Source organism: Terrapene carolina, unplaced genomic scaffold (assembly GCF_002925995.2).
Source record: "Terrapene carolina triunguis isolate 2854851 unplaced genomic scaffold, T_m_triunguis-2.0 Scaffold62, whole genome shotgun sequence".
NCBI classification, from domain to species: domain Eukaryota; kingdom Metazoa; phylum Chordata; order Testudines; family Emydidae; genus Terrapene; species Terrapene triunguis.
Window position 1 is genome coordinate 36138884 of NW_020664413.1, and position 13159 is coordinate 36152042.

General features: G+C 38.5%; 1 protein-coding gene across 1 annotated transcript; it reads left to right on the forward strand.

Moving 5' to 3' along the window:
• Nucleotides 1-230: 230 nt before the first annotated feature.
• Nucleotides 231-10094, forward strand: KLHL41 (kelch like family member 41). The gene is made up of 6 exons (XM_024207322.2): nucleotides 231-1425; nucleotides 4444-4601; nucleotides 4690-4797; nucleotides 6703-6888; nucleotides 8055-8201; nucleotides 9215-10094. Exons 1-6 carry the CDS (start codon nucleotides 316-318, stop codon nucleotides 9324-9326), a joined length of 1821 nt encoding a protein of 606 aa, XP_024063090.1. The 5' UTR covers nucleotides 231-315; the 3' UTR covers nucleotides 9327-10094.
• The last annotated feature ends 3065 nt before the right edge of the window (nucleotides 10095-13159 follow it).

The window sequence follows — 13159 nt, forward strand, 5'->3', positions numbered from 1 at the left end:
TTACTCACATTGAGTAATATCTTACTCTGCAAGTTTCAGTGATTAAATATGCATAATAATTGCCCTTAGTGACTAAAAGCAACAGTTGCTTCTTTCAATCTATGACAGCTGCCAGAGCAACTCTTCTTTCCACACCACCATCCACCCTAAATTCCAACTTGTAAGAGGCTGTACCTATATTTAGTTGGAAGGATTAAATTACAGAGACTTCAGGCTGGGCAAAGCACATTGATCTGCCTTTTTACAGGCAGACCTTAGTGCCGACAACAGCTAAAGCTTTCAGTTTCCCCCCCACACACCCATATTATTCACAAAATGGATTCCCAAAGGGAACTCACTGAAGAACTTCGACTTTACCAATCCACGCTTCTTCAGGATGGCCTCAAGGAACTCCTGGATGAGAAAAAGTTCATTGATTGCTATCTAAAAGCTGGTGATAAAAGCTTACCTTGCCACAGATTGATTCTATCAGCTTGTAGTCCTTATTTCCGTGAGTATTTCTTATCTGAGCAAAGTGAAGAGAAAAAAAAGGAGGTAGTTCTAGACAATGTGGACCCTAGCATCCTGGATATGATTGTCAAGTACCTTTACTCTGCAAGTATTGATCTCAACGATTCTAATGTGCAAGATATTTTTGCTTTGGCCAGCCGCTTTCAGATCCCTTCTGTATTCACTGTGTGTGTTTCCTATCTTCAGAAAAGACTTGCTGTTGGTAACTGTCTGGCCATCCTTAGATTAGGTCTCCTCCTTGACTGCCCAAGACTTGCATTGTCTGCCCGTGACTTTGTGTCAGACCACTTTGTGCAGATTTGCAAAGAAGAGGACTTCATGCAGCTTGCCCCCCATGAGCTCATCTCAGTTATTTCACCTGACAGCTTAAACGTAGAAAAGGAAGAAGTGGTATTTGAAGCAGTAATGACATGGGTCCGAACAGACAAAGAGAACAGAATAAAGAGCCTGGGAGAAGTCTTTGACTGCATTCGTTTTCGTCTTATGGCAGAAAAATATTTCAAGGAGCATGTTGAGAAGGATGATATAATCAAAAGCAACTCAGATCTTCAGAAAAAAATCAAGGTTATTAAGGATGCCTTTGCTGGAAAATTGCCTGAACCTACTGTAAGCAAAGGAAAGTCAGGTGAAGGGGAAGTAAATGGTGATGTAGGGGATGAAGATTTACTCCCTGGATACCTCAATGACATTCCGAGACATGGTATGTTTGTCAAAGACCTTATTCTTCTGGTCAATGACACAGCTGCAGTGGCTTATGACCCTGTAGAGAATGAATGTTTCCTGGCAGCCCTGGCAGAACAGATTCCCAGAAATCATTCCAGCATAGTCACCAAACAAAATCAGGTCTATGTCGTCGGAGGACTGTATGTGGATGAGGAGAACAAGGATCAACCTTTACAGTCATACTTCTTCCAGGTATAAACCTCATATTCATTGGTATATCAGTATGATGTTAGCATGACATTAAAAACAGACTTTCTGCAAGTTACTGAAGAGTATTTAGCTTTAACTCTAAATGTAGAATAGGGTAATCTTTGATTTAATTAGTTTCAGTCACGTGATTTTTCCTATAAAAGTTTTCCTTGTTGCTGTAGTCTTTGAAATTCCTCCCAGAACAGCATAGTCCATTAGGGACAAATGTCATCTTTCACTTGACTTGTTTGGCTTTTAACAGATGCCTTAATGGCAGGTTTCTATATTAAATTGATTCTTATTAAAACAAAAGCTTTTATGAAAATATGCATTTTGGGCACATTCTTAAGAAGTGCTGAGCATCCAGTGCTCCTAGTGAAGTCCATGGGAATTGCATGTTCTCTGTGTCGTTCAGGATTAAGGCCTAGGTGAGTTCTTAAAGACACCTAAAGATGCACCTAGTGGGATTTTCAAAAGTGCCTAGAGTCCTTACTCTTATTGATTTCAATCAGAGGTGCCTAGGCAATTTTGAAAATCCCACTAGGCGCCTATCTGCATCTTTTGGTTCCTAAATGCCTTTAAAAGTCTGGCCCTTAGTGTCCTAACCAATTTAACTCTTCCTCCCCGCCCCAAAAAACATCAGTAGGTGTCCTATCATGTTGGCTGGCAGATTGCCAAAATTATAAAGCTTGAAGTAATTTGAGATATGTCAGTTTAAATACAACCTTCTTAAATTGGCAAACAGCCTGTAATAATGCTTCAAATACTATATTTCAGCCTAGAGTGTATGTGAACATTTAAATCCATGTAAATGTAAGATTTATTAATATAAACTATGGCTGAGCCTTAACTATAGTGACACAGATATCATAAAATTAGCACACACACAAAAAAGCTCAAGGAGTATGCTTATGTCAAACTTATCCTGAGGTTTTTAGATACCCAAGGGTACAGAATGTAACTATGTATTTCAACTATCTCTTGATTTATTGGATGGTATGCTCTGTTTCCAAATCCTTGACTTCAGTGGGAGATTAGCCTAAGGAGTACAAGATCAGATCCTTTGTTAGCATATAGTACAGCAAGGCAATACTAAATTATATAATTTTAAGGTCATTGGCAGATATTGAAAATAGCAATTATTGCAACTGTTTCATGAGCTATGGATTAATATATCACGTTCAGATACTAAGGTAATGAACTGGGTACAGATTTTGAGAAAGAACTGTTCGTTTTCTAGAGAGAGATTACATTAGTACGGTTTCATTTCCTTACATAGACATAAAGCACTAATCAATGAAGTACAAGTTGCTACAAAAATTTGCTTGCAGTGCAAGTGTTACATTGGTTTCAGGAAATAATCTAATCTAGAATTAGAACTGAATTATCAGGCTATAATTCTATCATGGGGTTTTTAGTGACACATATACCATAGGAGTGAGGCTAGTAATTGATGTAATTTCCAGAATCCTCTTTTTTACATCTTTCCCTGATCCATGCCCTGAATTTCTGCTGCCCTCCTGTCCCCATCCCACTTATCCACCCCATTGCTACTCTTAAGTGCTGCTGCTGTTGCTCACTGCTAAAATATCTCTACTCTTCTGCACTACCAGCTTGGTGATTGTTTCCTTCAAAGTTTTAACATGGTAGACCTACAACATTTCCACTCCTCATAAGTCCCCACTTCACCACTTCTGCCTCACTGGCCTTACCCCACTTCATTAAGTGCCTGGCAAGGTGGGAGAAAACTAAGTTACTGCCTGTCAAGAAATATGCCCCTAATTGTACATTACTCCATCAGAACTTATACGCAAAAGGAAATTCCCCACACCAGTTACACTGCTGATTCACTGATTATCTTATCAGCTATAATGAATAGGACGCAAGAGTTTCTCTGTCCTGATACGCAAAGCTCTGCCTGAACTGGCCTTAACTACCTGAGGAATCTGTGTCCATTAATTCCCAAGTTCCACTGCAACATATAAACTGTTGACCAACAGGAGGAAACTAGTGAGCTTTGGAGCCAGAAGTTTCACTGGAGCTGGACCTACACTATGTACCTCATTTCCACAAGGGACAAGAATAACCATGCACCTCACTTTTCAGAGCTAAATACAAACCTCACTACTTTGAGCGCGCGCACACGTCTGTAAGCTGGAAAGCAAGGAAGAAAAAGATTTCTATTCTTAACTGCTGGGGAGGTACTCAGATACTACAGGGAGGGGGGTTATGCAAGGACATAGGTAGAAACAAATCAATCAATTTCATATAGTGTAGGTCTCTGAAAACATCCCACGGTTTTCCTCTGTCTGCCCGTTGTTCCTCTTCTGTAACTGCTTACAGCACAGCGAAAGTGAATGGAAACTAAATCTTCTGAGTGTGTCAGATGAAAAATCAGTATTATGACCAGTGGGACTGGAGACTTGTCATTACACTGCTTCCCTCCTGCTTTGCTCAGAAACCAAGTATTTTATTTTGTTTTCCTTCCTTTATGTCTTGTAGAAAAAAAGTCACAATTCACCTTCACTCTGCTACGTGCACACTAAGATCCTAAGAGCTTTTGAAGCACTGCAATGAGAGGAGCACTTTTATTGCTCCAGCAGTGTTAGAGGGAAACTGCATGCCTTTGAAACATAATGCCTCCTGGGTGCTATGGGAAGGGTGCTGGGCAGATGCACTTGCCTCACCCTTAAGACGGTATAGGAAGCAATCCTCTGCTGATCCCTCTGTACAGGACGATGAGCCAAGGCCATACTTCAATAATAATTAATAACTAGAAACAAAATGACCAGGTGTATTGGAGAGAGAATAGAGAAGGAAAAGTTGGCAGTAACTATCCGGGGTGGGTGGGGGTAAAAGTTGGCACATGTCAGCTGATCCAATGAATGGGCAGTTAGAATAAATATAATGTGGAACACTACTGATCCACTTACTGCATCTAAATCTATTTCACACAGTTTTCATTGTGTGGGCTTTTACTATGCATCTTTCCTGACATCTCCTATTTTGATGTTCTTTCAGCTGGATAGCATTGCTGGTGAATGGATAGGCCTTCCTCCACTGCCTTCAGCCAGATGCCTTTTTGGTCTGGGAGAGTCAGACAACAAATTGTATGTAATTGCAGGAAAGGACCTTCAGACAGAGGAGTCTCTGGATTCAGTATTGTGCTATGATCCTGTGTACGTTGACAATTTATGTTTACCAAGCATGTTTAAAATAACCTTTTTTCATTTAAATTGCCTTAATAGTATGATCTTCCAATTCCAGGGCAGTAAAATGGAGTGAGGCCAAAAAGCTTCCACTCAAAGTATATGGCCATGCAACAATTTCACACAATGGGATGATATACTGTCTTGGAGGAAAGACTGATGACAAGTGAGTACCAAATAATTTCATGGCAATTGGTACCATTGATTAGTTGGGTGTCCTCACACTCAGCAATCAAAGCTCACGTTTATTTGCAACTGGTTGTGGGTTTGGTACATGGAATCACATTATGATGTCTACAAAATATCCATTATAATGTAAAGTACTATATACCTATTATGGCCAATTGGCTTGAGTAGCTGGCTTTCTTGTTTCTGTGTCATACAATGTTCTGTTGTGCATACGTGATTCAATGTTTCTCATTGGGTTCTTATTCCTAGCTTCTTGGTCAGATTATACACCAAAAACACTTGCAGCACATTGAGGACTGTATCCAGCTATGAAACTCCTGTTTTTAATCATTCCAAATTGCAAAGCCTTGTTAGCACTGTAGTTGGAGCCATACTATGATGATTTCATTAAAGTAAGAAAGACTAGGAGCATGAGTGGAAATAGGATGTGTCTCAGTGTAAAAAATAACATGGGGACACCATGATAAGGTTGCTTGACAAGTGCCAGAGATGTCTGCTACAATCAGAAATGAGCTAATTTCTAAAAGCAGGTTGTCTACTATACGACTTGGTCATCACTCTACTTGGTGCTGCTGTCTTGTTCTCCTGGAGTGAAAGTGATCCTCCTATTCCAGTAGAAACTAGAAGTGAAATGCTTGCTCTTCATGTATAGGATATCAAATGAGGATTTCAAGAACTCAATGAGCAAATAGTCTTATTTTTCCTGTAAATCAGGATAAAGATGCAAATGTATGTGGAGGAGTTAGAATTTTCCAACATTGAACACTAATGCAACAAAACCACTACATTAGAAGATAACTTGAGGAAACCCTGACTCTTGTAACCAAGAAATTATGATATATAAATTACATTTTAAAAGTGTCTAGTTCACAGACAGTAGACTTCCCCCTGCAGCTTTTTATTTGGGTACATCAGTATTCATATTTTGTGGATACATCTCTCCAAAACAGAATATTCTGCAAAAGAATAAAAGTCCTCAATGTTAGTTATTTAGTTATCTTAAACTACACTGTAGCCCCTAAGCAAATAGCCTCGTATCCTGACCTGATCTGCTATATCTACACCTCAAATCTCTCCTTAAATACACATTTCTTCCTATCAACTCTAGTCTTCCACACTTAGTGATAGTATCGTAAGTGTTAATGCACATATTGTGAGGGTTATATATAATCAACTAAAGCAACTGTGCGATCTCATTGTAGTAATCCTTGTGCTCAGTCCCCTCTCTTTGTTACCATCCCTCAACACATGCCATCTTAACCAAGCTGTATGAAACAGGGACATTTTTTCTTGTGTGTAAAGCACCATACACATTATGGCACTGTGTAAATAGCATAACATTTATATCCAGTGCTATGGATGTGAATGGGGATTTACAGAAACTCACAAGGCCTTGTCCCTGCCCTACAGAGCATACAGTCTAAGTTAGAAATGAGAGAACCTCAGGTCAGGAGAAGGAGGAAGATAATAATTAACGTGGCTCAGACACGGACAGAGGTTTGTCAAACCATGTAGTTAGTTTAATAAATTGTGCTTGTATGTATTGACTTCTACAAGAATTAAAAGTCCTCATACAGCACTAAATGCACTTGGGAGAGCAAATTCAATCAGGACGATCTAGTTAACATATTAGCATTAAAAAAAACAAAGTGCCTAGCTCTTCTTTCTATTTCTCTTCTCCCTGCCCCCCCACCACACCCACCCACCTGTGTTTAGCCATTTACCTAGATCTGAAATAAGTGTGATGAGCAGGAACACTGCGGATCTAGGTATGTGCCGCTCTTCGTTACACAGAAAATCCATTTAAATTAGGTGTCTCCTTAAACTTATCTATTCAAAGGATTTACCAGAGATGCTTAGAGTTTTTCTTTTTCCCCCACAGGAAATGTACTAACAGGGTATTTATATACAATCCCAAGAAGGGAGACTGGAGAGATCTGGCTCCCATGAAAGTGGCTCGCTCAATGTTTGCAGTGGCTGTCCATAAAGGCAAAATTGTGATTGCAGGAGGTGTCACTGAAGAAGGCCTTTCAGCCTCTGTCGAAGCCTTCGACCTCACCACTAATAAGTGAGTTCATATCCAGACCATTTTAAAATAATTTTTTAATTTGAATTTTAGTGACTAAGTTGCCTTATTTTTAATTTATTTTATTGTGGGGAAAATGGTAAAGGTGTCAGTTAAGGTCAGGGGAAAACATTTCAGGATAAACTATTTGCTTCACAAATAATTACTATTTAATTTAAAAGCTCCAAGCAGATTTTCAGTCTTAAAACCATGCTCTTAATTACAAATTATACTGACTATTTATGGTAGGTCATAATTGTAATGAGATTACTGTAAAATCCATAAAGTCAAATTAGAAGATATGCTGATCTTTTACGTAGCAGATACACTTAAAGTTAAATATATTCTGTCCCAGAGCAGGTCATATTTAGAATTAAACTAATAATATAAAAAGTGGAAGTTTTACCAAAAAATTATTAATGTAGGGAAAAATATATTTGACTTTAGCTTCTACTCTATGACCTTTTCCTGTAGAAATGTTTCATTTTGCCCAATGCTTGACAAAAGCAAGTCAGAATATAGGTAATTTTATCTATCATCCTTCTTTAATACTTTCTATGGCTCTCTTACACTTGCATTCTGCATTTAAACCTATCTTATCAGGAAAGTCTAACATTCTTGTTGCATTTACACTGCTGAAAATCAGGAATAACTCCTTTGGAGTGAATGGGTTACATCAGCGTGAGAGGAAAATTGAGCCCGTTGGCCCTATCCAGCAGGATTGGGTTTACCTGTGCAAGTGTTTTAGGTTTTTACGCCATGATTCTGCATAGGGGAGAGTAACGTTGCAGTGGAAAACTCCTAACAATGCTAATGAGCTTGACTCTTCTTGCGCCATTATGTTAATGCTGGTTCAACAGAATGAACAGAAAGCACACACACACCCCTTTGGAGGTTGCAGCAGGAAGAAATGAGGACCTTCCCTGCATAAAGGATCTTGAGCATGCACACTTTGGCCTTAATGCTGGTGAATGGAGAAGCAGAATGTCAGTGTTGGTATACTATGGGCTTTCCCACATGCTAAGGCTCCTCAGACTAATCCTTAACCCTTGTGTTTCTGCCAACCATAGCTGTCAGCATGGGATATTCCCGATACTTCTTCCTTTTTGAACAGAATGTTTCTTAAGTATTGTCTGACTGATTTGGTTTTGTTTATAAATAACTTATAGGTGGGAGGTTATGCCTGAATTTCCCCAGGAGAGAAGCTCTATCAGTTTAGTCAACTTGAATGGATCCCTGTATGCTATTGGCGGTTTTGCTATGGTTCAACTTGAGTCCAAGGAATTTGCACCAAATGAAGTTAATGACATATGGAAGTAAGTTCTACTGTAATCACATTTCCTAAATGGAAAATTCACCTTGAGGTTTATAGAAGCTAGGGAGTAAGTCAAATCAGTATTACCCTTTCATTTCATAAATGAACTATTTATATACATTTTAAGGGACCGGTTGTCATAGTGTCTGGTGAGCACAATGTTTGTGTGCAATGAAGTAATACAGTTGTGAGACTTGGACCTGGGAATAGTTCCACCGTCTGGTGAAGTGATGTAAACAATACAGTCACATCCCACCAGTTGCAGGCTATAGAAAAAGGAGAGTGGGGTGTAGTATTTCTGGGTCTGTTCAGCTCCATAAAGTTGCACTCTGACTTTTTGGCTAATGTCACCTTGTATACAATGCTGCAAGCCTCTTTCTTACGTTGCCTAAACAATTTCAAGCTTATCATGTTTTCTTATGCAGGGTGATCTGAAAGACAGCAAAATGGAGAGTATTATCCCTATTATTGCATGCACATACACTAATAGATGAGTTGCAATCCATATATACACTTCTAGAGCAAACTCCCTTAGGGAGAGTCACAAACACACATTCTAGAGTTTGAATCTGAATTAGCTAATATGTGAAAAATCCCATATAGTCTGCAACTCCTGAATTGTTCAGATAATTTAAGGTGTGGGGAGCAATTGGTGGGAAGGTAGAAAGGATTCTGGGAAGAAATGAGTTTGAGGAATGATTGGAAGAGGAGAGAGGGGATACTTGGAGAACAGGCACCAGGAGACTGTTCCAGGGATGAGGGAAACATGCTGCAAGGTGCCTAGCCAATACTAAGATAAAGGGACAAAGGGAGTGGGAAGGAATCAGAGCATCCTAACATTCTCTTCGGGAGGATAGAAGGGCTCTTGTATAGTAACAGTTTAACACAGGCTGCTGGGAGCTCTTGACATGTGTATTATTCTCCTTTTTATACATGTGTCCGAGGGAAAAGGTCCAGCTCAAAGAGCTAAGAAACTGAAGTGGATCTGTATTCACAGTATTTTGTTAATTGCAGGTATGACGACGAGATGAAAGAATGGTGTGGTATGTTGAAGGAGATTCGCTATGCCTCTGGAGCCTCCTGCCTTTCGACACGTTTAAATCTATTCAAGCTATCAAAGCTGTAAACAAAAAGGCTATGAAATTAAATAGGATGAGGGAGTTCTGATTATGGCCATTTTATTTTTGTTGCATAAAAAACAAACTGTACAGAGATTTATAGCTAAGTATCCCTTAAACTGACTGCAGCTGTGTTTTAAATGGTTACTAATTTTTTTTAGATAATAAACCAAAACTAACTTTTCACTCAAGGTTAGAATCAGAAATAGTTCTGATTGACATTGACTGGAATTGGTTTTGAATAAATGAAGATATCATGTGAAGCTCAATCCTTCCATGTGTGAAATTCTCATTGAATTAACCAGAGTTCTGCTTACAAGATTGGGCACTTATCTTGAAACAATTTTAAGAAGTCCCACCACAGATGTAAGAGACATCACTAAAGCCAATTAATTTCTAGATATCTGCTAGTTCTATTTAATTTGTCTTACTATTGACAGGCTGTTTATACAGCTTTATTTTCCACTCCAACCATATACACAAAAGTTGCATTGTCTTGCCAGATCTACAAACATATTTTATATGTAACATTCAGAAGAGAGTAATTGAATCTGCGGGGCAAAGGTACATCATGTGGCCTAGGAAACAGGCTTCAGCTAATGCAGTACTAGTGGTTCTGTGAGTCATGAAAACAGAAGTTTACAAGGTTATTAGGTTACGGGTATTAGCCCTACAATTTGACATGCTTTGATTTTTCTTCTGGTTGCAAAATCCTTGTAATTTTTTTTTCTTTGCATGTGATTTTTGGCTTGTTTATAAAGCAGATTCTTCTGTGATGTTTTTGTAAGAAATTTTCAAGGCCATTAACATAGCACTAATGAACAACCCTCGGCACGCACTTGTAACAAAGGGAAATATTTTCAGTGAAAAAAATGGATTTCAATTAGGACTTCTAAATAGTAGCAAGGAAAAATTATTTTAAAAGTGATGAAAAATATCTTGGCAGTCTCGGTCTTAGTGGTGCTTGTTTAGTTATGTCTGCTGCTCAGTAAGTCATAGTCATCATCATATAAAAGGTCTACATTCCTTAATAACTTACATATGTTAGAGGAGGCGGGAGTAAAAAACAACAAGGAGCATTTTGTGGAAACAATGCTATGAGACTTGGCATGATAAACTCAGACTTTTTCTGTTGAGAGTGCAGGTGTGCAAATGGAGGAAACCTGCAAAGGGGCTGGGACCAAAGTCCTAGTGAGCCTGTTCATCACATCCACACCCAACTAATCTATCTAATAGGGTACTTCATGTATAGGGCTCTGGAGAGACTATTCAGTAATATATTGATAAACTGAAGGGAGTTTAAGAAGCATCATAAGATGTGGAAGGGGAGAGACATGAGTTTTCTTGCTGCACTACAGAGATCAAAGGAAATTCATTCTGAGTTGGATACCTCTTTTCCTTTCTCCCACCTCTCCTCCTCCCCACCAAGCTGAAGCTCCTTCAGGCAGCAGGGACTTAGTTATGCTATTTACATCAGGGGGAGTGGCAGCAAGTTGAAACAGCATATTCACACAGCCCTTTTCGGCCTTCAATAACTATGTACATGCTTCGCATCACCACAACTCTCCTTCCAGTGAAGAGGAACGCATTGATCTTTGCAGCATGTGATGTAATATCACATCTCCAAAGGTAAGTGTCAAAATATCTTCCCGCACCCCACCCTTCTGGGAAGAAGGCCATGCTAAATGCACATGACTAAGTCAGCAAGCCCTTGGAATGATCCTTTTTAAAAAACAAACAAAAAAAACACACACACACTCCAAAGACCTATGAAAAGCATCAAGCCTTGTGGACATCAACAATTGTCTGCTATGCAACACTTCCCACAATGTGAAAGAGGAAAGCAAGGTCTGGATAGAACTACTTTGGGACACATTTACTAAAATGCAGCTAGGAATCAGCAAAGAAAATGTATTTGTGACTTTGATGGTTGTATATTCAATTTTTATCAAATTTAAATTATACAGATTTCATGCAGACTTTGGCCAAAATATAACTTAGCATTATATATTCTTTAAAATATACAGATGGTATTTTTATGGCACATGAATGAGGAAACACCACTAATCTAATCCAATATGATTGTAGCAAACATGTCAGGATTGTACAAAAATTAAAAAGAAACCCAACATGAATGTAGATTCTTCCAGCACTGCCTTCCTAGGGAAGATAAGTTAGCATGTCTCAAAGGCACAGGCACAAAAAAGCATTGTACAAGTATACTCCCAGGTCTCATCTTTTTGGTTTTCCCCATAGCACACAGTATCAGCCAGTTCGTCAGTTGAAGTAAATTGACAGCCTTGTTTAAGCCAATGTAATTACCCAGATTTACACCATCTGAGGAACTGGCCCTATAATTTTAGGAGTATCTGTTTACATTGATCTTTGCTGCCAGCCATATGCTGGATTGCCTTGATAATTTAGACTACAGAGGAAAGCAAGTCTAAGATAGGTAGGGTGTGAATTTAAAGTGCACTCACTATTCCACTCTAAATCCCACGTGGACACTTACTGCACATTAAAAGTGCCTTTGTGCAGTTTAGCACAATACACTTTAAAGTGTTAATAGTATCTCAAATGGTAATTAACACATGGATTATGCCTTTAGGCTCCACCTCCTTTTTGTCTCTGTATATAGAGGAGTATTGGGTTTAAATAAGAGGGTTTTCATATTTTTCAGCACCCAAAAAGCCTTTTGGCTTGTGGTCTACAGGTCAACCTTACCCCTGTTCTGTTACCCATTGTATTTGAGTCAGCAGCAAAACCTGAACTGTACATGTTTCTACAGCAACTAGCATAATTGGGCCCCAATTGCAATTGAGGCCTATGGCTGGTGCCATATGATAAAAGTTTTTTTACTACTTGAAATCAAGATAAAGTACATACATGGCATTAGCTCTAGTCACTATATCCAAGACTGGTAGTTTGTTGGTCTTCTCTTTGTAAGCACACAGGCTCTCTAACTTCTCATTTGTTTTTCCAACACTTACCCAAAATGCTCGCTAGTGGTTCTGCAGTTTATTTTGCAGGCTTTTTTAGAGTTCTTGGTGCCTCTGCTATGGGATGTAGTCATGAGCAAAAAAAGCAAAAAAAAAAAAAAAAACCAAACCTGACTTCAGACATAGAATTAAGACACCTGTTGCTGACCAATATGACCCTGATATTGACAACTATAAACACTTGCTGCCAGCTAGTACCCTTAACAAATGAATTGTAATTCCTTTTAGATCGTAAAATCCCCTGGCAGGAGACCACCACCCAGACGGTCACACACAGTGTTCACTACATAAATAACATTTACTCTAGAGGAACAATATAGTAAAATTTTTGGAGTTTTATTCAAATTATTTATTGTAATATCAGTTTTTTTCCCTCAAGTAAAATTAATTAATTTCCATGAATTTTTAGCTAATTCATTTTGTTTCAGTATTCCTTAAAATATTAACTAGCTGGTGCCAGTGGAAAAGTTACATGCTTAGGAGACTTTGAAGCTCTTTTTCTCAGGACTTCTCTCTCTTTTTTTTTTTTTTTAAACAACCACTACAAGGTAACAGCCCTTCTTCAGGGAGTGTGACTAACACTGATGGCATTAGTAGACATCAGTGGTTAGGAGGAAGGACAAACAAACCTACCACTATTTTTAAATCGTTTTTTAAAATAACTATCATTGATTTAATTCAGAATGAAAATGATTTCAAACTAATTAAACACCACTTCAAAAAATAAAATAAAACACACACTTTGTTTCAGGTTTTTTCACTTTTCAAGGACAAATGTACTTTCTTAATCTACTTCAGCACTAGTTTTGATGTAGCTCTTACTTTCTCCTTACAAATATTCA